Raw genomic sequence first — 23389 nt, forward strand, 5'->3', positions numbered from 1 at the left:
ACAGGGAGACTACATCGGAGGTGCAGGTAAGCCCTGGATGCTTCCAAGCACATTTCTAAACATAGCATCTTAGAAAAACAGCTGGGCTTCAGCTGTCTGAACAGACAAGGGAGGACTGCTGTTGCTGGAAATCTGGCTGGAATGGGTTTTAGGCATGCATTGATTCCTGCCTTAATTTCTCACTATGAAAGATGTTTTACTGACTGACTGTGGCTTAGGAGGGAATGACCACATACAAAGCTGAAGCTTGCTGCAATTGCAAACCTGTCTTTGGGGTTCATTTCTATGCTTAACCTCACTTGTTGCAGACTGACACCAATCTGTAGATTGTTTCTTTTATCGGCTTTCTCTCATTTGCAGGATGGACGCATCCATTTCCGAGAAATACATATCTTGTTCTCCCTTCGTCAGTACAAAACTGACTTCTCTGTGCTTCTTTCTGCTGCTACACCGTTGCTTGAAGGTGAGGGTTACTCAGTTTTCATCAAAACTAACAGCAATTGGGCTTCCAGGTCCTCTGGGCAGTCCTGAAATGATTTTTCTCACAGTACCTCACTCCTGGTACAGCACATGTTTTCTCCGCAGGTTCTTGCTGGCTCCCCCACTGCCCCTGTAATAGATGCAGGCACGGCGGTGTAGCCGGCTGCCCTGGGATGTTGTTATTAACGCTCTGCGGGGTTGGACTCATGCATCCTCAGTCCTGCTACCTGGTAAAGCCTGCTTTGTCCTGAGAGCTTCCTCTCTTTGGAGAGAAGTGGAAGCTCGGGTCTCCTCTGCTCTCCGCTCCCGAGTGTTCCCAAGCGTCACGTTTTGTCGTCTCCCTCCAGCTTGCTGCCGGGTGTCACTCCTTCTGCGAGTAATGTGTGTTGAAAACGGGTACCCAGAAGCGATCTATCCGTTGGGTCTCTCTGCAACAGCCTGGGAAGGCCCCTCCAGCAGGTACTGCTTAACCAAAGGCCTTCAGCTTCGGAACACCCACCCGCGCCCTGCTTTTGTGTTCCTTAACGAGAAATCGGGCTCCGTCGCAAAAAAGATTTGGGGGTGCCGGGGCTGGACGGCGGTCCGGCGAGTTCCTCCTCTGATTTCCCACCTGCCTTCCTACGGCGAACGGGGGGAATTCGGGAACTGTGGCCGCTTCGTGCGTGTACGCCGTGGGGCAGGGGGGAATCGATCGCCCAGGGGAAGGCGCAGCACCGGCCGCCCCCCCCCCCCCCCGCTCTCAGCCGAGGGCTTTTGAGAGGGTACGTAGGGGCAAGCAGAGGCGGCCACTCCTCACGTTGAGGACAGGGAATTACTTATCAAAGGAAGGCTGACGGAGCCAAGCCAGCCGCGGACACCGGCCGGGCTGCGGCTGCCGCCGCCGCGGCGGGGCGAACGCTAGGCGGCATCACCGGGAGGGGGGTGTGTTCCCGCCCTTCCTCGCTATTGGCTGTTCGCCGCAGGCGCCGGCACCGCTGATTGGTCGGCGCGGGTCGCAGCCGCCCCCGCTCGGCATGGGTGTGCCGATCCCCCCCCCCCCCCCCCGCCGAGGCTTTAACAAGCCCCGGAGTTGCAGTACCGGACGCCGCCGGCAGGGGGCGCCGTCGTGAGGGGACCCAGGGCAGCGGGACGCCGCGGCGGGAGCGGGTACGGGTGGGGCGAGGGGGAGCGGGGGGTCCCTGACTGGAAGGGGGGGTCCCCGACTGAAAGGGTGGGTCCCCTCATTGGAGGGAGGGTCCCCTCACTGGAAAGGGGGAGTCCCTGACTGGAAAGGGGGGTTCCCTGACTGGAAGGGGGGGGTCCCCGACCGGAGCGGGGGTCCATGGCTGGACGCGGCTGCACCGCTGCTCCTCAGCCGGCGTCCCGGGTTCCTTAGAGCACCGGCACCCGCGCACCCGGCTCTCGGGGCAGCGTTTCGGGCACCGCTCACGCCGGGCCGGGCGGCTGCCGCTTCCCCGTCGCGCCCGGCTGCCGTCGGCACCGCCGCCGCTTTCCCTCTTCCCAAAGCCGCCGCCGTCGCCCGTCCCCGCCGGGGGCCGAAGCGGCCCGGGCACGGGCGTCCGTCCCCCCGCGCGGGCTCGGGACGGGGGGCTTCGGGGCGGGGGCCGCCGCGGCGGGTGCTGCCGTGCCCGGAGGGCTCTCGGGGGCTGGCCGGGGCGGTGGGCGCGGGCTCTGCAGCGATGCCGGGAGCCGTGTCTGAGGTCCCCTTCGGGGGAGCTGACGCCGTTTTGGGGCGCTTTGTGTGGTCCCCGTGTAACGCAAGTGCTGCTGGATTTGCCGAGACCCCAGACTGCGAGACGTTTTGTCTCCGTCGCTCCGGGCTACCCCCGTTTCCAGCGCCGGACAGGCCAGGACGGTTTGGGCTGCACGGGCGGGGCGTTCCCTGGACACCGGGACGTGGTCTTGGCACCCAAACCCACAGACTGGATGACCGGCGGACTGCCAGCCGTTCCTGGGGCTCTCCAAAGAGGGGGCGCAGGGAGGAGAGGCTGGTTACCGCCCTAATCGTGGTGAGTAACGGGAGGCACGAGGAGACCCACCAGGAGCCGGAGGCACCTCGTTCGGCTCCACCTGTCTTCCCTTGCCTGGCTTTCTCCACAGTTTCTTCTGGTTCCCAGCTTCAGGTATCGGCAGTTACTCTGAAGAATGCTCTCTGCTGCTTCCTTCAAAAACCCAAGAGCTGCAGCTGGTTCCCAGCGGGGCCGGAGCTGGGGCGGATCGCGTCCCCCGCGCTGCTGGGGGCAGCGGGGCTGGGACCAGAACTGCTGCAGCGGTTCTTCAGGTCACCCAAACAAGAACAGCCTTTCTGTAGGCGTTCTGGTGAGATCAAGGGTATAATTAAATGCATTTCTGTTTCCTTTCGCTTAACACCGTTCACTAGCTGATGTGTTAAGCAGCTGTTTACCAGTCCCCTGTGTGTGCTTGCTAGCCACGGGTTACGGTTGAGATGTAAAGTTGAAACTTAAGATTAAAGGTTAAAGTCTTGACTTCACACAGCAGTCGTTGCATTTGTGCATTAATTTTTACCATGCTTTTCTCTCCCCCCCGCAGCCCCAAAAAGAGTGTTTTATTGTCCCGTGTCCCTCTTCGAGCCCTCCCTGTCCGTGTGCCTGACCCGGCAGCCTCTCAGCCGCTGGGTTTTTGCCGGGAGCCCGCAAGTGACCGCGGGCAGACGCGGCGCTGGCTGTCGGCCGCGATGTTTCCCTGCTGCGGTAGCTGCCGTCGCCGCGCTGCCTGCGCTCTGGCACCTCCGCGGGGCTCTGCTGCGTGCCGGGCACGAGGGCTGCTCGCTCGCGGGGCCGCTGGCGTCGGGGCAGCCGTGGCTCGGCGGAATTGGCTGACGCCGTGGCTGCTCCCGGCACTGGTGAGCGGGGACTTTGGCGGCGGCTGCGGTGACTTTGCTCGGGGAGGGGGAGGAGTGGAGCTCCTGGGGGTCTGGGGCTACCGCAGATCCCTCGGCCGAAGTCCCGGGGGCTGACGCCTCCCTGCAGGGCTCGCTCTGAGGGGCCTCGGGGGGACCTGCGGCGTGTGCTGCGCGTGCCCCTTGCCCAGGGTGCGTTAAGAAAATGCCCTTCCTTAACGATGACATCGGTTGGTCTTTATCGTATGAAAGTGTATTAACTTTGCTGATCTGTACGGGTTCCTACTCTACACCACAGAGCGATGAGGCCGTGGGGTTTTACTGGAGACGTGGGTAGTGCTCATGCTGAAGTAAAACAAACTGAAGGACGGCCCGGCCCCGGACTCGAGGACTTTGCTTTGTAGAAGCTGAGAGCTGTCCCTGAAGGATAAAGGACACCCCGGGACATCCGAGGTAACGCCGGCATCCCAGCCCCTCTGACGCGGCTTTGAAACCCTCCCGGCATCGGCTGGCGGCACGGAGAAGCGATTCTGGCAAGACGGACGCCGGGGCCGTCCGGATCCACAGACAAGCAGCAAGAACGCTGCAGAAACCGAGTTGCTGTGCCGAGTTTTTCTGTGATCGCGAATCGTTAGCGTGGGTGCCAGTGATGAGCTGAACGTTTGAAGGGTGCAAGAGCTCCGGGTGAAGCCACGTTTGGGGTGCCCCGATGTGGCTGGGACGCCTCAAGCGCACGGATAAGTATTTCCTCTTGTGATTCTGAACTTTGCGTCCCAGGCTCTCTCCTGGGTCGGCATGGGCCGGTTGCGGATTCACTGACAGGAGCCGAGCCCCCCTTCCCAGCTGGGTACCCCAATCTGGGCGCTCGGTTCCCGCTCCGCTCCTCCGCTCTGGGGCAGGCGCGCGGGGCAGCCGGGGGCGAGCGGTCCCTTTCCCTCTCCCCCCCGGTGCGGGACCCGCCGTGGGTGCCCGGCGACCTTCCCAGTGGGTTTGGGCACCGACCCGCTGGGGTCCGGGGCAGCAGCTGCAGCTCGGCCTGTGGGGCCGGGGGTCCCCGGCAGCTCCCCATTTCAGCCGCGGGATCAAGCCCTGATCAAAGCATGAACTGGCAGCGTCCGTACGGGCTCCACAGGCCGGACTCCCGCCCGGCCCGGTCCCCCACAAGAGGGGCTCCTGTCCGCCTCCGAACCCGCCGCAGAGGGGACGCGGGAGGAGCCGCAGCCGTGGAGAAGCCGCGGAGGGGCCTTCGCACAGCCGCCGGCAGACCTCGCACGCCTGCCTGCAGCCCGGGGTGAGTACGAGCGCTCCCCGTAAAAGCGGGGTTTGCCTGCGATGACGGGTTTTGCTGCCTGCGGGGAGCCGGCACGGGAGGAGGCACCGGGGCCGCACAGCCAAGGTGGGGACGGCCGGGCTCCTCCGACGGCACGGCCGTGCGGGGAGACGCCTTTGCACCGGGGGTCCCTGGGCATGGGGAGCTCCCGGGCATCCCACAGCAGGGAGGTTTGGGCTCTGTGTGAAGCCATCGTTTTACTTGAAAGCTAACTTTTCAGCTCAAAACGCGCTGCGGTGGGAGCAGAGGCTGCTCCAGGGACCCGTACCGGCTCCTGCGGCTCCGTCGGTGAAACCGGTCTGGCCGGGCGACGGCCGTCCTGGTGCTGGTGGCCCAGGCGATGCCGTGTGGGAAAGCTCATCCCGGCGCCCGGGGAAGGAGGGGTCCCGGAGCGTGTCCCTTGGTGCTCAGCGCCGCAGGGCCAGGCCCTGCACCCGCCCGGGCAGGGTCCCCCCATGGCCAGAGGCTGTTTGTGGGCGCAGGTGGGGACCCGGGCGTCCCCATGCCCGCAGCCCACGCCGAGCCAGGGCCGGGCAGGTCTGGGCTGCACGTTTCGGGGGGCCGTGGCTGCGAGGGGCATTGGGAACCGGTGCTGTCGGGGTCCAGCCCAGCAGCCCAAACCCCACTGGCAGTGGTGTGGTGCTGGCCCCGTCCCCAGTCTGGGTCTGCTGGTTGTCCGTCTGTGCCGCTGCTGCTGCACAGGGCGGGGGGTTTCAGCCAGATCTGGGGAGAAATGGGACGTTTCTTGTGTCCTGTCCCCGTTTCCCCCCCCTTCCCTCGTGGGTGTGCGGTGCTGGACTGCTGCTGCCGAGGGGCCGGGCAGAGCTGCAGCTCCGGGGCTCTTTGGTCCCGGCCACGCTGCCAGGAGCCGATTGTCCCACATCTATCTTTCCCTGCGCAGGGACGGACGGACGGAGGAGCCCTAGCCACGCCGGGAGCGGAGCCCCAGGAAGAAGCTGGGCTGCCTGCGCCTGCTGCGGCTCCAGGTCAGTGTGGTTTCGGGTTGGTTGTCTGGGCCCCCATTTGGTTTGTTTTGTTTGTTGGTTCAGGCTCCCGTTTGTTTGCAGGTCCAGCTCATGGACAGCTCCAGTTCCTTTGTGGCACCAGTTTGCTTCTGCCCTGGTTTCAGATCCAGCTCATTTGCAGCTCCAGGTGGCTTGTTTCTGCCGGCTCCCCCCTGTTTTCAGCTCCAGCTCGTTTGCACCCTCAGCTCATGGATGGCTCTGCCTTGTTCCAGCTCCAGTTCATCTGCGGCTCCAGCATGTTATAGACTCCAGTTGGTTTGAGCTCCAGCCTGTGCTTGTTAAAACAATCTTGGCTTTTGGCAAGGTCGTAAATCAATCACTGTCATGACTTGAATATGAATATTAAATGTCATAACTGTACAGGAAGTGACTCGTGTGTTTACTGTTCAATCACTGGTCCGGGGGTGGGACACCCCTTGAATACAGAGTTGGAAACCCGCAGCGAAAAGCACCTTTTCCCCCAGAGACTATCTCAGACGTTTAATTCGGCCTGGTGCATGCCAGGCTCCCAAGCTTCGGGGACCAACGCGACCGGACCCCCACCTCCGGTGGGGGTCCACGCACCCTGCCCACCCCCTCCACCCCAGCCCTCACCCACCACCTCCCACCACCCAACCCAAGCCCCTACACCTCCCACCCACCACCCAGTGCCCCCCCAACACCCAACCCAGGCCCCCACCACCCAATTCTCCAACACCCAACCCAGGCCCCCACCACCCAGTGCCCCCCCAACACCCAAACCAGTTCCCCAACCAGTTCCCCAACATCCCCCAACTCCCACCAACACCCCCCGGGCTCTGGCCGCAGCAGCAGCCGCCCGGGGCTCCGTTTCTGAGTCCAAACCGGCAGGACTCGGGCTCGGCTCCAGCCGCCGGCCCGGCCCCACGACCACAGCCCCGGGGCTCCTTGCTCTGCCCGGGGAAACGCCCGGCTCGGGCCGGGACCCCGCGGCTCTCGAGACCCCAGAGCGCCCGGCGGAGCCCCAAACCCCGCCGCTGCCGGGCCGGGGTCGGGCCGGGGGGACCGGGCGCTGCTGCAGAACGAACGGGCCGGGGAGACCGGCGGGGCGGGCCCGGCCGCGGGCGAGGACGGGGCGGGGGGCGCCGGGCTGCGGCCCTCCGGGCTTTATTCCCCGAGCCCCGCCGCCCCTCCGCCGGCAGCACCCCGCGGCCCCTTCCCGGCTCCGCGGCCCCGGGCCCCGCCGGGGGAGCCCGGCCCGGCCGCCGCCGCCGCCGCGGGGGAACGAGAGGAGGGGGCCGCCGGCGGCCGCCGGGGCTCAAATCTGCTCGGCCCCGCCCCGCGCAGGCGCACCCAGGCCCCGCCCCGCGGCCCCGCCCGGTCGCACCTGTGCCGCCCCGCCCCGCGCAGGCGCCCTGCGGCCCCGCCCCACCGCACCTGTGCCTGCCGCGCCCCGCGCAGGCGCCCTGCGGCCCCGCCCGCTCGCACCTGTGCCTGCCCCGCCCCGCGCATGCGCGCCGAGGCCCCGCCCCTCCTCACCTCCTCTTCCGCCGCCAGACCGGCGCCGGTAGCGACCGCGGCGGACGTTGGTAGCGGGTCGGGGGCGCCGGGCGGGACCCGTCGCTCGGGACGCGGGGACGGAGCCCTGCCCGGGCCCGGCGGCTTCTCCGGGGGCGGTGCGGAGCGCGGGGGCGGTGAGGTCGGGCTGGGGCTGGGGCTGGGGCCGGGGCCGGGGCCTGGGCCTGGGCCTGGCTTTCGCCTCGCGGGCGTGCGCGGCCTGTGTCCGCCTCTCCCCGGGCGGGACGCGGGCCCGCGACCCGGGAGCGGCGGTACTGGCGGCCGGGCCCCGGGGCCGAAGTCCGGCGGTCGCTGCCTGCGCTGGGGGGGGGTGCCGGGCTGGGGCCGCGGAATGAAGGCGGAAGGCGGCGGGGGCTCGGCGGGCAGCGTGTGTGCCCCGAGCCCGGCCCCGGTCCCGCTCCCGCCTGGCCGGGGCAGCCCGGGGCCATGAGAGGGGCGGCAGGCGTTGTCCCCCCACAGCCGCGGCCCAGCTGGGCCCCGGGGGGATCCCGGGAGCAGCCGCGGGCACCCGGGGGGGAGCCCAAACAGGCGGGGCTGCGGCTCTGTTTTGAGCCCCCGAAGGCGGGACGGGCGCCGGGTGGCTGAGCCTTAAAACCGGCCGAGGGAGCCCGGCTGCGAGCCACCACAACAGGGGGCCTGGGCTCTGCTTCTCAGCTGTAAGTGGGGCCCGGTGAGCCTGGTTTCAAGCCCGCAGAAAGCATGACTTGGTCTCGGTTTCTGAGCCCCAACCCTGGCTGTGTGGGCTCCAAAACACAGCACTTGGTCTCTCTCTGGGAGCCCAGAAATCAGCTTCCTGACCTGTGCTCCAAGACCCTGACCCACAGGACTTCTTAAATTCTCTTCCTCAGCTCTAACACTGGCCACATGAGCCTGGTTTCCAGGCCCCCAAAACACAGCACCTGGTCACTGTTTCTGAGTACTAAATTGCAGGACCTGGGCTCTCTTTCTCAGCTCTAACACTGGCCATATGAGCCCAGTTTCAAGCCCTGAACACACAGCACTTGGTCTCAGTTTCCAGCCCCTGAAACACAGCACTTTTAGTCTCTCTTTGTGAGCCCCCCCACTGGCTTAGTGACCCTGGTTCCAAGCCCCCACAATGCAGGACTTTTAGTCTCTGTTTCTGAGCTCTGAGCCTGGTGTTGGGACCCCACAATGCAGGACTTCTTTTAGTTTCTGAGTGCCCAACCTGGCCAAATGAGCCTGGTTCCAAGACCCCAAAACGCAGGACTTAGTCTCCATTTCTGAGCCCCCAACCTGGCCAAATGAGCCTGGTTCCAAGACGCCAAAATGCAGGACTTTTAGTCTCCATTTCTGAGCCCCCAACCTGGCCAAATGAGCCTGGTTCCAAGACCCCAAAACGCAGGACTTTTAGTCTCCGTTTCTGAGCCCCCAACCTGGCCAAATGAGCCTGGTTCCAAGACGCCAAAATGCAAGACATTCAGTCTCTGTTTCTGAGCTGAGCCTGGTGTCACATCCCATATGTGCAGGATGTTTCTGAGCCCAAAGAAAGACACAGCACTTGGTTTCCAGCCCCCCAAAATGCAGCACGCACTTAGTGTCTCTCTGTGAGCCCCAAAACTGGCTTAGTGACCCTGGTTCCAAGCCTCCAAAATGCAGGACGACTTAGTCTCTGTTTCTGAGCCTGGTGTTAGGACCCCAAAGTGCAGGACTTACTTAATCTCTGTTTCTGAGCCTCCAAACTGGCCAGATGAGCCTGGTTCCAAGACCCCAAAATGCGGGACTTCTTTTTATCCCTCTTTGTGAGCCCAAGACCTGGCCTAGTGACCCTTGTGTCAAGACCCCAAAATGCAGGACTTTTTGTTTGTTTCTGTTTCTGAGCTCCAAAATTGGCCAAATGAGCCTGGTGTCATGATTCCAAAACGGAGGACTTTTAGTCTCTGAGCTGAGCCTGGTGTTGAGCCCCAAACATGCAGGACACGGTCTGTTTCTGAGCCCAAACATGTAGGACTTGGTCTCAGTTTCTCAGCTCTAACACTGACCAGGTGAGCCTGGTTTCCAGCCCCCCCAAACACAGCACTTGGTCCCCCTTTGCGAGCCCCAGAACTGGCTTAGTGACCTTGGTGTCAGGATCCCAAAATGCAGGACATCATAGTCTGTTTCTGAGCCCAAACACACAAGACTTGGTCTCAATTTCCAGCCCCCTGAATGCAGCACTTCTTAGTCTCTGTTTGTGAGTCCCAAAACTGGCTTAGTGACCCTGGTTGTCAAGACCCCAAAAATGCAGGACTTTTAGTTTCTGTTTCTGAGCCCCCAAAATGGCCAAACGAGCCCGGTGTCACGATTCCAAAATGCAGGACTTGGTCTTTGCTTCTGAGCCCAAAAATGGATGACTTCTTCGTCTCAGTTTCTCAGCTCTAACACTGACCAGATGAGCCTGGTTTCCAGCTCCCCCAAAACACAGCACTGTTCCCCCTTTGTGAGTCCCAAAGCCGGCCTAGTGACCCTGGTGTCGGGACCCCAAACCACAGGGCTCGACTCTGTTTCTGAGCCCCCAAACTGGCCAAACCACGCAGGACTCGGAGTCTGAGCCCTGAACCTGGCCGAGTGACCCCGGTTTCAAGCCCCAAACACGCAGCACTTGCTCTCGGTTTCCAGCCCCTCAAACACAGCCCTCGGTCCCTGTTTTGGAGCCCAAAAACCGGCTCAGTGACCCTGGTGTCGAGCCCCCACGTGCAGGACTGGGCTCCACTTCTCAGCTCTGGCCCTGACCCCCTGAGCCCCCCCAGCGCAGGACCTGAGCTCTCTTTCGGAGCCCCCAAACCGGCCCACCGACCCTGGCGTCGAGCCCCCCAAATGCAGGAGCCGGGCTCCATCTCGGCGCCGGGCCGGCACCCCCCAGCCGCCGCTGGCGCGGCCCGGGAACGCGGGGATCGCTCTCGGGCCCGGCTCCGGCTCCGCTGAGCCTCGGCCCCCGCCGCGGGCCCGGCCTGGAGCCCCGAACCCGGCGCCGGGAGCGGAGCGGAGCGGGCCGGACCGGGAGCGAGGACGGCGGGAGCGGGCTGCGGCCCTCGGGGCTCTATTCCCCGGCAGCCGCGGGCTCCGCCCTCCGCCCCGCCCCCTCCTTTTATAGAACGGGGCCCGCCCCCGCCATTCAGCGACCTGGGCCCGCCCCCGCCATTCAGCGACCTGGGCCCGCCCCCGCCATTCAGCGACCTGGGCCCGCCCCCGCCATTCACAGACCCGGCCCCGCCCGCCGGGGCCGCCCCGGGTCCCGCCGCCCGCCCGCTCGGCCCCCGGCCCCAGTGCAGCGCCGCAGAGCTGCGGCAGAAGAGCTGCGACGCCGTCCTCCAGTGTGCGGGGCAGCTCCCCGCAGCGCTGCCCTCCCCGCGCCATCGAGTTGGCTTTTTCATTTCCCGCGGGACAGAGAAGTGGACAGATCTCCCGGGGAGATGGCCGAGGTTGGAGGCAGAGGCCGATGCGCGGCCCCGGGCCCGGTTCTCTCGCGGCGGCAGCTCGGTCAGACGCCGCAGCGAGCCGAGAGGGGCCGTTCGCTTTGCCGGTGGTCTTCACAGATGGCCTGCGTCTGTACAGCTAACGACCATACCCGGCACGAGCACGGGGACCCCCACAGCCCTCGCTGGGGACTGGCCACCCCCGCGGCTGAGAGCTGCCGGGGCTCCGGGCACCCCAGGGCCGGGGAGGGTGGCAGAAAAGCCCAGGCCCCAACCACGACTTCCCCGCAGCCCCCGACCCCCTCCCTGTGCCCGCCCCCACCCCCCTTTCCCTCCACCCCCAGCCAAGCCCACCCCAGGTGTGGGTCCTTTCTCATCGGCCCGAGTGCCCACACCTGTGGGGCTGCCCCGGCGAGAGGCTGGGGGCAAAGCAGGAGAAAAAAAAGAGGGGGAAAAAGAGAGGAAAAGAAAGGGAAAAAAAGGGAAAAAAACCAGAAAAAAACATACTTAGAAAGAGAAAAAAGGGGGAAAAGCAGGAAAAAGAAAAAAGGAAAAAAACAGAAAAAAAGATATAAAAAAGAGGATGATAAAAAAGGAAAGAAACCCCTGCAATAAGGAAAAGAGGAAAAAGAGGAAAGCAAAAAGCACAAAACCAAAAAGCAGAGGTGCAAAAGATGTGAAATGAACAGCATCCCCCCCCCAGCCCCACCCAATGGGGAAAAGCCCTGAGGCAGCAAAACTGACCCTGCAAAGCCCCTGCCTAAAAAACCAAATAAAAAAACCCCAAACCAAACCAAAGCCCCCTCAACCCGCCCATGCCAAACAGACAACCAGCAGGAAAATAGACTGACCTGCTGAAAAAGGGAAAAGGACAAAGCCCGGCAAAAATTGGCCCCCAAGGCCCCCAACCCAAGGCAGGGCAGCCCTGGCCGGGGTCCCCCCGCATCGCCCCGGGGTCGCTCAGGGTGCCCCCCCCACCCCCGGCTGCTTTTAGGGCCAGAGAGCGGGGCAGGTTCTCGGGGCCTCCCCTGGTTTCGGCTGGGATAGAGTGAGGGTCTTCCTAGTAGCTGGTGCGGTGCTGGGTTTTGAGTTCAGTAGGAGAAGAATGTTGAGAACACTGATGGTTTCAGTTGTTGCTCAGTACTGTCTAGTCTCAAGTCAAGGATTTTTCAGCTTCTCAAGCCCAGCCAGCGAGAAAGCTGGAGGGGCACAAGAAGTTGGGAGGGGACACGGCCAGGGCACCTGACCCCAATTGGCCAAAGGAATATTCCATACCATGTGGTGTCATGTCCAGTATATAAACTGGGGGGAGTGGGGGCGGGGGGAATCGCCGCTCGGGGACTAACTGGGCGTCGATCGGCGGGTGGTGAGTAATTGCACTGTGCATCATTTGTACATTCCAGTCCTTTTATTATTACTGTTGTCATTTTATTAGTGTTATCTTTATTAGTTTCTTCTTTTCTGTTCTATTAAACTGTTCTTATCTCAACCCACGAGTTTTACTTCTTTTCCCAATTTTCTCCCCCATCCCACTGGGGGGGGGGGCAGTGAGTGAGCGGCTGCGTGGTGTTTAGTTGGCGTCTGGGGTTAAACCACGACAGCATAATATACGCACGCCTTATAGAGCATCTGAGCACAGGTGAGCGCACTCTCCCCTTATTTTGTTACAGCGAGGCACCTTGCAGAACCCAAATCCCAGGGGGTTCAGGCGCAGCGGGATGGTGAAGGCAGGTGCCCATCCCAGGGGGGCTGCATGTGGGGGGGGCACAGGCAGGAGGCTGCCACCGTGCCCGGGGGAGGAGGGCTGGCTGGTTTCAGCCTAGCACACCACCAGTTTTCATAATTTTTCACATCCCGTCCCACTGGCTGATGAGCTGTTAAGCATCCCCCTGGTTTGCTGTGATTTTACAAGCAATTATCTGCCATCTGGTTTAACCCATACCCGGGGTTTTGTCCAAAACAGGCTGAATAGGTGGCGATTCAACAGCAAGCTGCTGGGAAATTACAGCTTGACTCATACGGGGTAGTCACAAAAGAGATCGAATTTCTGTGTTTATACCCAAATAGCCCATTACCCAGGTTTCTTCCACAAGCACGCTGTAATCAAACCTCCTCTGATCTCTAATGGCCCTGAATCCTCCCTAGCATCCACACTAGGCCCATGTTTCTGGTTTTATTACTCCCCAGCTCCAAAAACATCGTCCCTGAGCTGAAAAGCATCTCAGCTGGCACCTTCGCCCAGGTAGGGCTGCTCACAGGTGAAAAGCACCTTTAATCCCAGTAAAAGCAAGAAAACCCATTTCCCCACACATCTGGATGAGCACACAGTGTCAGTCACCCCTGTTTTAACCCAGAGCCACCTCTAGACCACAAGTATCGCAGGACTGTCCCAAGAAACGAGCCCGCCACTGCAAGATTTGGAGGGTGGCCCAAGACTAGCAGCAACCCGCTCAAACGCCACTTGCTCCAAACAGCTGCAAACTCTCGGTTTGCTTGCCTGGAAAAAGGGATATTGAAGATTTGGTTGCTTTAGTCACGACCGAGATCTTAAAAAGCCCCAGGGTGGCACTGGTATGTCCGCCTGTGGGAAGCCACCCCAGAGGAGAGGGTGGCTTCAGCAAACACCGCTAACCCAGGGCAATATTTGCTAGATATTTATTTTGCGGCAGCCTCGGGCCGTGATGCTTGCCGTCTGCCTTCCTAAGGCTAAATAAATAAGCTGTTCCTGACCCCGCTGGCTCCGCAGTCCCTCTTTCCCCGAGCCCAAGCACCAGCCCGGCACCTTGCCAGTGCCACGTTACAGCACCCGCTGCCTCTTCTGCTGCAGATCCCGGGGAGCCGGGGGGCTCCAAGGCTCTGCCGTCAGCCCAAAGAGGGGAAAAAGCAACGCACGCTCTCAGAAAGCAGCAAACCTTGGGGCACGTGCGTGCGCGACAGCCGGCTGTTGCCGAAATCCGGAATAAAACTCCTTAACAACAATGAGAAGTTAAGAAGCGGGCACTCCTTTATTGCAGCGCTGGGCACACGGGGGATCGCTGCACCTATCGTGTGCATCTGTCTGGTTTAACTATGCAGGTTAAATGCACATCTGTTATACATATTCACGAGGTTTCCAAAAAATGTTATACATAATCATTAGTTTTCCGGGAAACTATTAACATATGTAAATGTCCTTTACGCAGGTGCATTGAAGGTCTCTGGTGGTCTTCAGAAGCCCTCTGGTGGTCTTCCATAGTCTTCCTCACTTGTCCGCTTCTTGACCTCTCTTAGGTGATTCTGCGCCGTACGATTCTCACCATCATCTATATTAGTTTACATAAAAATGCATACTATGTCTATTCTTAAATTTAACCTTTCTAATAACTGGTCCTTCAATCACACCGTCTTATTAATATTCTCATGTTAAAACAATCATTGGTTAATCTCACTTAACTCTACTGATTGGAATCCTCGATAATTAGATCGAGGTGGCAAGGGTAAGGGGTTTCCAAGCAGCAAACTGGTGTCCATAACGGTTTCCCTAGTTTCCTAAAACAAAACACTACAAACCAACAAATCTTTGTCAAAGTTTCTGTGGTTAACTGATTTTAGACAATACTTGAATTCTTATAATCACACATAGTACATTTTCTAAAGTTCCTATGACTGCATTTCAAACTTAACACTCCCATACCTATGCTTCACAATTTTCTACTTCTTAATCGAACCAAACTCTTTTATTTAATTAGATTTTAATTTCTTTATCAAAATATTTTCAACACGGCCCATCGGTCGTTTTTGAGTGGGAGTCACCCTGACCGGCGCAACAGGGTCACGGCGGAGCAGGGCGCTCCACCGAGTCACCACCCCGGGAGAGTTTGGGGTGCCAGCACCCCGAAAGCACGGGCTCCTTCTTCGCACGGGGGCGGGAGGACCGTTTATTGGCCCGACCCCACACGGCTTCGCGCTCGCGAGATGCGTGGGACGCTTGCCCCAGCATGTCTCCTCTTGTTGTTCACGTTGCGCCCATCACCCATCACGGGCAGGAAGACCCTGCCGGAGGTGCCGCAGCAGCCCATCCCCGTTTTGCCGAGTTAATGATTAAAATCCGTCTGGTTTTGGAGGTGCTGGCACCCAGGCTATGGCAGGCAGGCCAAGGATGCTCGCCCTCTGGCCCGCCGACGGGATTAATCATTCACACGGCAATCGGCACTACCTCCGTATAAACGCCGGGATGGGTTTCCCGGCGCCGCTTTTCGGCAGGAGGAAGGAGACCAGCCTCAACATGAGGGCAGCTCTCACCCTGCTGCTGCTTTTAGCCGCCGTGCGTGCTGAGCACCGAGGTAAGGGCATTTATCACGCACCTGGGGCTTTGGTCTCCCCCGGGGACGAGGGGTACGAGGCTGGGGTCTGTCAGCTCCGGCGGTTTTTGTTGGCCTGCCCTCTCCCCGGCCCACTGCCAAACTGCTGGGCAGGAATCAGAGAGAGGAAAGGGAAGGTGTGGGATGGTGTTTCGGTACCCGGGGTGCCCCTTCGGGGTGATGCTGGAGGAGCTGGGAGGGGAAAAGGCTGGGCTGGGGTCGGGGGCGGAGGGAGGAGGAGAGGACAGTGTTGCGGGGCCCGGCTTCTTCCCGCTGCAAGGGAAAATGAGATTTTCTGCCCCCCTTCACAAGCACCATTTCACTGTAAAACCCACCCCTCGGATGGAAACGGTGCTCTGTGCCACCCCTTGCTGCCTTCACAGCTCCGCAGGGAATCACCCACCTGCCAAAAAACCCCCTTGAATCTTACTTCTCCCACACCTCTTCACAAAAATGGAAAGAAATGCAACAAGTTGGCACTTACAGCAGGACCAAGAGCCGCTGTTCCTGCGAGGAAAGACAATTGCCTTTTGCCACGGCTTCCCCTTTTTTCCCGGTGCTGCCAGCCTTGCGAAAGGCCCCTCACCCTTGCTTTCCCACCAAAGCAACATGACCTTCAGTGTAACGGCACATAACCCCTCGGTTTTGGGGAGATGACCCTGCTCTGCACTGTAATACCGGTAAATACTGGTATCAGTATTTACCCTGCCAGTACCAAAGTCTAACCAATGCGGTCGGTAGCAAAAATCGATAGCATTTTTCCAGGGATGAGAGAGTCGCCGGGGATGTGTCCACCGCTGGGTGCTCCTGACCTCCATGGTCCTGTCTCCAGAGCTCCCAGCCCTTACGGTCCCCAAACCCTGCCAGAAAAACCGACACCGTGCGTTTCAAACGCACAGAAACGTCCATTTGGACGAGGGGCGGACGCACCTAATGTTTTCCCTATAGCTGTCCCAGCTACAGGGAAGGTTTTTCCCCCCCTGCCCCTCTCTTTGACTGCGGAGCTGGAGCAGCAGCCTGGGTACCGGCGGTGCTTCTCCGAGACCGGCAGCGCAGCAGCAGCCTTTGCCGGTCCGCAGCACCGTGCCAGCATCTCCCCAGGGACTACCACCGAGTCTGGCCTGAGAAAAGAAGCAAGTCTGTGAAAAAAGAGCAATCCTCAAGTGAAGAAAGCAAGAGCCCCGCAGCCTTCGGACCGTGTTTTGCGGCGGCGTAGCATCCCTCGCTCCCGCGCCGCTGCTGCTGCTGCTGCTGGGGTGGGAAGTGGAAAGCGAGAGCAAAATAGGGGGTCAAGTGGGAACAGGCTGTTCCCCAAAAGATCATTTTCCCTGGCAAAAAGCAAAAAACCCGAGTTATTTTCCATAGGAGACTCAATTAAGCAGAACCGTGCTGCTTTGGTTGTTTTTTTTTTTTTATCCCGCAAGGAGGAAGGTTGCTGGAAACGAGCTGTATTGCCACCCGAAGAGACGGGCATCGGAGGTGGTGCTGCAGGGGAAAGCATTTCCCCAAACCCCAGCCCCAGCAGATGCAGGGTCACCGGGTCCCGGCTCCCCAGCCACCACCCAGGCTGCACCCGAGCGAGCCAAGGCACAAATCCTGCTCACAAATCCTCCTTTTTCTGCGCTTACAGGTAAAGCTTATGTCCGGGACAAAGTCTGCCAGGAGTTCAAGGCCCTGGGGAAGGAGGACTTCCGAACCCTGTAGGTATTTTCTGCCGTATTTGCCCTCCCAGGACACTCAGCACCTAAGCCAAGACCACAAAAATTGCGTTAAAATGATCTTAGAAAGAGGAAGTTTTATTCCCTCCCTGCAAATGAGGACTCTGATGGCTCTTAAGAGCAGAAAAGTTTGCTTCATTGCTGAACTCCTCAAAACCCATTAGGTGCCTAAATAATTAGGAATTCTAACAGAGCTGGCGCATGATCCCCTGGGCAGCCCCCAGCCTGAGACCCGCTCTGGGTCTTTCCCGGCTCTTTTCCAAGAAATACGCTGCTATTTCTTGCAGCGCCGCAGCTGCTCCTCTCCAGTTGACGGTGTTAAACTCCGTTTTGGCAGAATGATGCTGCAATGTGATTTTTTTTTTTTTTTTTTTTTTTTTTTTTTTGGAAGAGAGAGAAACATGCCGCCAGCTCATCCTCTCCTTGCTCCTTGCTCCCAGGACCATCATCACCAGCAGCAGGAAATTCTCCAACGCCACCTTCGAGGAGATCAGCCACCTCGTCCGCGAAATCGTCTCCCTGGCTGAAACCTGCTGCGCCGAAGGTGCCGACCCCTCCTGCTACGATGCCGGGGTGAGGCTGACGGACCCCAAAACCAGGGCTTGGGGGGACGGGATGGGGTGGGATGGGGTGGGATGGGGTGGGATGGGATGGCTGCCGGCACGTAACCTCCTCTCTACACCTGCAGTCCTCAGCTTTGTCGGCCAAATCCTGCAGCGAGGGCTCGCCCTTCCCGGCCCACCCCGGCACGGCCGGCTGCTGCGCCCAGGAGGGGCTGGAGCAGAAGCTGTGCCTGGCCGCCCTGCGGCACCCACCCCAGCAGCTGCCCCGCTACGTCCAGCCCTCCAACGAAGAGCTCTGCCAGGACTTCAAGAAGGACCCCAAGGACTTCGCGGACCGGTAAGCCGGGCTGGGGGAACGTTGGCCCTCGGTTCTCGCCGACGGCTCGGTGCGACCGGCGGGCGGCACGGGGTGGTACCCGGAGAGGGCTCCCACCCCCGGGCAGCCCTAACGCCCCGAAAACCCCGCATCTATCCGCAGCCGGGCACCTCATCCCGGGGTGCCGGCTGTCCTCAGCCCGCCTCTGCCGCAGGTTTCTGCACGAGTACGCCAGCAGCTACAGCCAGGCACCCCTGCCCGTGCTCCTGGGCTCCACCAGGACCTTCCTCTCCATGGTCTCTACCTGCTGCATCTCCCCCGCGCCCACCGCCTGCTTCCTGAAGGAGGTGAGCCCATTCGGACCGCCGGGCTCGTCGGCACCGTGCCGATGGCCCGAGGAGAAGTGGCCGGGAAAGGCTGGCGCTTCCCTTGGAGAAACGGGAAGAACACCTCCACCTTCTTTTTGTGGCAGAAGCTGGAAAGGAAAACCCTCTCCCTCCTCACCCTGATGTCAAACCGGGTTTGCTCCCGCTTCACAGCGTACGGGAAGGACAAAGTCACCTTCAGGTACAAGGAGGGGAAAATGGCTTTTTCTCTCCTCGAACACGGGTCCGGTTGGGAGCGCGTTCCTATTTCGAGCTGCGGATCCTGTTCGGAGGCAGCGTTCGCAAAGGCAAATTTTAATTAAGATGCAAAACCAAGCGTGCTGTAGCATCCCGTGGAAACGCTCGGCATATAGCAGAGGTGCCGAGCGAGCCCCGTGGCTCCCCATCATCACCCTCCCGCACCTCTAGACGGCGAAACCCCTGCTCGGAGCTGTTAATAGGGGAAGGGGGAGCCGAGCTCCCTAAGCCCCCCGTACGCCTTGTGCCTGCCCAGCTACCTCACCTCGCTCGCTCAGAAGATGCCCAGCGCTTCCTTCGAGGACCTTTTCCCCCTGGCAGAAGACGCTGCCGAGGTGTTTTCCCAGTGCTGCGAGGCGGTGGCCGAGGACTGCATGCAGAAGAAGGTAGGGGAGCCCGGAGCCGACCCCAAAACCACCTCCCGGGTCACAGCAGGGGCTTAGCGAGCGAACCCCATCGTGGCGAGGGGGTCTGCAGCTTCGCTGGCCCCGGCAGCCCCCCGCACCCTCTGCTCCCCTCTTTGCAGTTATCGGAGCACACGGCCAAAGTCTGCGGCGCGCTGTCGGCCGGAGACGAAAGGATTGCCGACTGCTGCCAGGGGAAAAACCTCATGCAAAACTATTTCTGCATCTCGGCCTTGCCACCGGCGCCCACCCCCAAACTGCCGGAGGCGCAGAAGCCGACGAACGAGCAGCTCTGCAGCGAGGAGGGGGCTCGCCACGCCAAGAGGTGAGCGGTACCCACGGCGGCCGAGCTGCGGACCCTTCCTTCTCCCCTTGTCTTCGTTACGTGGTTTGATTATTATTAGGATAACCGGGGGAGCATCCTCTCTTCCCTCAGGGCTATCGCCCCCAGGGGCTGCACAAAGACGCGAAAAGCAGCCCCCATCCCACGCTGAGCCGCGCCGGTAACAAAAGATGATACGGCGACTCGTTTTCCCCCGCTCCAGGTACCTGTTTGAGCTGACGCGGAGGCACACCAGCGTCCCCGACGCCTTCCTCGGCAAGCTGTACGACACCTGCAAAAAAGTCAGGGGGGAGTGCTGCTCTGCCAAGGACCCCTCCGCCTGCCTGGACAGCAAGGTGAGCGGCGGGGTTGGCTCACCCTGCTCTCCCCCCCCCCCGGCCCTGCGTCCCCCAAAATCCCCGCAGAGGCTTTTCCCAGCCTGGTTACAGCCATCCTCTGCCACCCAGCACCAGCGGATGGCAGAAGAGCTGCCCCCCTTCCTGGAAAAGGCCAACCAGCTCTGCGGGCAGTACACTGAATTAAATTTCCTCGACTTCAAGAAGAGGTAAGCCTTCCTCCCCCCCACCCCAACTGGATGAGCAGGCGCAATCAAAATTTGGCCAAAAATTTTGAGGGTGCACAAACGGAGACGGTGGGTTTGAGCCTGAACAGCAGCAAAACAACACGGGGAAGCACATAACGCACCCCTTGCAGAGCATCCCGCCTTGCTCCCGCTGCCGTCCGCGTGTGTTCCCCCCCCGAAAACACCGTATGGGCATTTAACGCCCCCGGGTCCCCGCTAAAACCCACCGGCCCCCACACCGCAGGCTGCGGGAGAGCTTGACGCAGAAGATGCCGGACGCCAGCCCCGAGCTGCTGGGGCAGCTGGTGGAGCAGCGAGCCGACTTCGCCTCGACCTGCTGCCCGCCCAACTCACCCCCCCTCTACTGCGCCTCCAAGGTAAAGCCACGGCCCCCCCCGACACACCACCCCGTGCCGTGCCGGCGGCCGGCCCCTGCGGCTCTTTCCACCCCCCCTCGTTTTGCAGGTGAGCATGGAGCTGGGAGAGGCGTGCGATGGGGACTCGTGCCTGCTGAGCTAGGTGCCCAGAGGTGAGATGCTGGGGGTCCGACACGCCGGGCTGGGGGGGGGGGGTCTGGCATACCGGCATCGGGGATGGCTTCTCCGGTCACGCACAGATGGAGGGGGCAGTTTTGGGGCTGGGGAAAAGGGTCACGGCCACGCACCCGGGGCTGAGCTCTACGGGGCACGCAGGGAAGCGGGATGCCGAAAGGGAGTACGAAGGAACCAGGCTGGAGGACGCCCGGCAAGACGGCTGCTTCTCCTTGCACCGGGAGGGGAAGGTGCCACCGAACCCGCGGCTCCCTGCCGCCCGCCGGCAACACCGCCGATGTATTCCTGCAGCCGCAATAAAGACTTAAAAAAAGCACCCTCGCTGCTGCTGGCGAGGCTTTCTGCACCCCCGGGGCGGTGGGGAGGGCTGGGAAGGGGCACGGCCCCGGCTCTGCAGGCAGGAGGAAGAGGAGGAGGTCCCAGCTCTAGTCCTGGGACCTAATGGTCTAAAAAATTAAGCAAGAACACTAAAAAACACTCATCGAGTGCCCCCAAAGACGGCTCTCTGTGGGTATTTGGATATTCAGCTAGCTGGAGGCACTAGCCCATCACCGGAGATGGGGCGTCTGGGCAGCCCCGACTTCCCCGCTCCGTACCCCAAACTTGGCTCCCCGCGCCCGTGTGAGACCCCCGCAGGCTCCCCCCCCGCCTGCCGAGCTGAGCCCTGCCAAGCACCGGCTGAGTTTTGGGGGTGCTGCGGGCGAAGCAGCCCCGGGTTGGGAGGCAGGAAGATGGCAAGCCCAGCAGGGAAAACGATGGGGAGAATCCCGAGCCTAAATTTGGCAGGTTTTTTTGCAGGAGAACAAGATCTAAATATGCCAAGGAAAGCAGATAACCTCAGCGCGCAGAGCTGTACCGTGCAAAGATAAACCAGCAAATTAAAACAGCCCGTGCTGTAGCAATAAAACACGGATGAGCTGAAGCGATGGGCAAAGGAAAGCAATAAATGAAATAAAGGGATACAAAAGCAGCCATGCCCTTACCAACGGGGCAGAGGGACTCCATCCAGAAAGGGAAAACTCTGCGAGAGGCAGAGGATTAGTGGGCAGAATCAGGGGAAATCAATTTAAAGCTAATTAAGGCCCCAGAGTAATTACTCTGCAGACAGCATTAGCAGTCAGGACTTGCCGCACTCACCAGACCCGACCTCAAGGAAAACCAAGACAAAACCCCCGTTCACGTTGGTTCCCCTCTGTACTGGAGAGCACCAGTACCCCCCAGGTCTGCGCTCGGTTTCCCCACGAGATGAGATGGACTTGGCTGGGAGGGTGCGGGATTGCGTCCCGGGCTGCAGGCAGGTCGGTCCCTGCCAGTCCCCTGCCAGAGTCCCTCCGGCAGCCGCAACGCTGACAACCTCGTCTCCAGAAAAATGGGGGGGGATCGGCAAAGACCGTCCTCGTCCCTCCCTGCCCGGGAGCTGGTGGCTGACGCTGCTCCAGAGCCGCCGTCGTTGCTCAAAGCATTTCCTAGCAAACACATCATCTGAGTCCCCACCGTTGACCACCCGCCACCGTCTTACATGGTGCTTTTGGCGTTTATTTCCCAAAATAATTAACGGTTGGTTTTTTTATCCTCTTCTGTTGGGGTGAGAGACCTGCATCTCATTCGCATACTTGGCATTGCCAAGCTCAGCTCCCCCGGTACATCGATACGTATGGAGATGTGTTTCCATTTCAGCTTCTCGCTCGGCGTGGTACCCAAGGCAGCAGCTCTGGGCGCCAACCATGGTCACCACCGTGCCTCCGGGTCCTGGCCGGACAGAGGGCTCTATCCCACCGCTCCCAAAAAAAAGCAGTTTAGTCTGTCAGGCACAAGGTGTTAGGGACCAGCCCGAGCTTTCGCTCCCTTCCAATGTCACGTTTGTATCCGTCAAATTCAGGACGCACGTGGTAAGGGCTAACCATCCCAGCGACCTTCTGGGTTTCCAAGAAAAATTGGAGAAATACAATTAAGTAAGCCAAGAACATCTCAGCTGCCCTGTGCCTGTTTCTAGGAAATGTGCTGATGGATATAAAAAAAAAAAAAAAAAGGAAAATAAAAGAACAGCGCTTATTGTCGTTGCAGCTTTCCAGGCGAGAAGTGCGCACCGCGATGCCCCAAGGGTGTTTCCCAATGCCGAAAGCCTGGGCACGCTGGAGAGAGCAGAAGGCCAAGCCCAGGCTCTCTCCGGAGCAGCCTGCATCGCTCACCCCTTCCCACCCGGAGCACACAACTTTCGGCAAGGGGTTTGCTCTACACGTTTTCGGGACTAGGCATCGCTCGCTGCTGTGATGTCCCATCCTCTTGGCGATCAGGGGCTTAAAAAACCTGAAGCCCTGCCGGCAATCAGCCCGTGAAGCCAAAGGGCATAAGGATGTTTCGCTGCTTGCTATTCCCTTGCCTGCAAATGCACCCGGCCAAGCCACCCGCAGCCCCGACCAGGGGGTTTCCATCTGCCCGACGGCGGGTATGGGGGCTGCTGACCCCCACCGCGCTGGTGGGTATCGGGGGGACGCCGGGCAGGGCTTTTGGCCCCCGGCTCCCCAGCCCTTGGCACAGGGCTGGTCTGCCCAAACCCACCCGCACTTGATGTATTTTGACTCATAAAGCACGTGGGAAAACGCTGCCTACCTTGGCAGGAGGCTTTGGGCATCGACATGCACGCTCTGCCCGACGTATTTATTTACCGAGTGTGTTTATTAGCATTGGTGTTTGGGCTCCCCTGAGCTTTAATTCTGTATGGGAAAGCCTCATTCTGCCACATCGTCCTCCCTGCTGACTAATCAGGCAAGCGATCGCACCACACCATTAAAGAGATGGCATCCATTATTAAGGATTTCATTTTAGCAACGGGCTGCTGCTCTAAAACAGCTCTTGGGACCTTCCCCACGGATTCATCCCCGAGCCGACAGCCCTCTCCATCCCAGCCCGGCACGAAGGACACATCCCGTTCGCTTTCCACCAGAAGGTGCCCACGGTCGCCCAGGGAGATTCCACCTTTTTAGATGAAGGAGCTACGTGTTGGCACCACACCAGCAGAGAAAAAATAAACTCAGGAAATCCCCCCCTCCGAGCTCCTTCCCTGCCTGGGGAAAACAAAAACTTTGCCCGCAGCAGCCTGCGCGGCACCCGGGAAGCACCGGCCTTGCACAAGGCGAACGCACCGCACGATGGCAAAGCCTCTGCCGCTGTCACTGCTTACGTGGGCACCTCGCGGGGGAAGAAAAACCCCAACCCAAAAAAATAATCAATTACTGTTTTAAAAATAACCACCAACAAAAACACAACAATTTTTTTTATTAAAAACCAGTCGACTTCTGAGAAAGCCTGGGCTGGCTGGTACAGC

General features: G+C 60.4%; 2 protein-coding genes across 2 annotated transcripts; both read left to right on the plus strand.

Annotated features, from left to right (window-relative positions):
- The first annotated feature begins 859 nt into the window (after positions 1–859).
- Positions 860–3320, plus strand: LOC128152862 (uncharacterized). The gene is made up of 4 exons (XM_052811539.1): positions 860–1144; positions 1773–2489; positions 2598–2787; positions 3031–3320. The coding sequence occupies exons 1-4, from the start codon at positions 860–862 to the stop codon at positions 3318–3320; spliced, it is 1482 nt and encodes a 493-aa protein (XP_052667499.1).
- Positions 3321–14842: 11522 nt separating this feature from the next.
- On the plus strand, positions 14843–20393 carry GC (GC vitamin D binding protein). Its single transcript, XM_052812104.1, has 13 exons — positions 14843–14966; positions 16615–16684; positions 17143–17275; positions 17391–17602; positions 17796–17928; positions 18054–18148; positions 18461–18590; positions 18731–18933; positions 19154–19286; positions 19398–19495; positions 19758–19890; positions 19979–20042; positions 20206–20393. The coding sequence occupies exons 1-12, from the start codon at positions 14858–14860 to the stop codon at positions 20030–20032; spliced, it is 1503 nt and encodes a 500-aa protein (XP_052668064.1). The 5' UTR covers positions 14843–14857; the 3' UTR covers positions 20033–20042; positions 20206–20393.
- Positions 20394–23389: the final 2996 nt, after the last annotated feature.

Source organism: Harpia harpyja, chromosome 2 (genome assembly GCF_026419915.1).
Source record: "Harpia harpyja isolate bHarHar1 chromosome 2, bHarHar1 primary haplotype, whole genome shotgun sequence".
NCBI classification, from domain to species: Eukaryota; Metazoa; Chordata; class Aves; order Accipitriformes; family Accipitridae; genus Harpia; species Harpia harpyja.

What these genes read in the sequence shown, in the direction of transcription:
- GC (XM_052812104.1), top strand. Translation starts at nt 14,858, where the DNA reads ATGGGTTTCCCGGCGCCGCTTTTCGGCAGGAGGAAGGAGACCAGCCTC. An exon ending in CCTCCTGCTACGATGCCGGG is followed by an intron (nt 17,276 to 17,390) that starts GTGAGGCTGACG and finishes CTACACCTGCAG; the next exon opens with TCCTCAGCTTTGTCGGCCAA. An exon ending in GGGGCTCGCCACGCCAAGAG is followed by an intron (nt 18,934 to 19,153) that starts GTGAGCGGTACC and finishes CCCCCGCTCCAG; the next exon opens with GTACCTGTTTGAGCTGACGC.
- LOC128152862 (XM_052811539.1), top strand. Translation starts at nt 860, where the DNA reads ATGTGTGTTGAAAACGGGTACCCAGAAGCGATCTATCCGTTGGGTCTC. An exon ending in ACTGTGGCCGCTTCGTGCGT is followed by an intron (nt 1,145 to 1,772) that starts GTACGCCGTGGG and finishes CCTGACTGGAAG; the next exon opens with GGGGGGGTCCCCGACCGGAG. An exon ending in TGGTTACCGCCCTAATCGTG is followed by an intron (nt 2,490 to 2,597) that starts GTGAGTAACGGG and finishes TCTGGTTCCCAG; the next exon opens with CTTCAGGTATCGGCAGTTAC.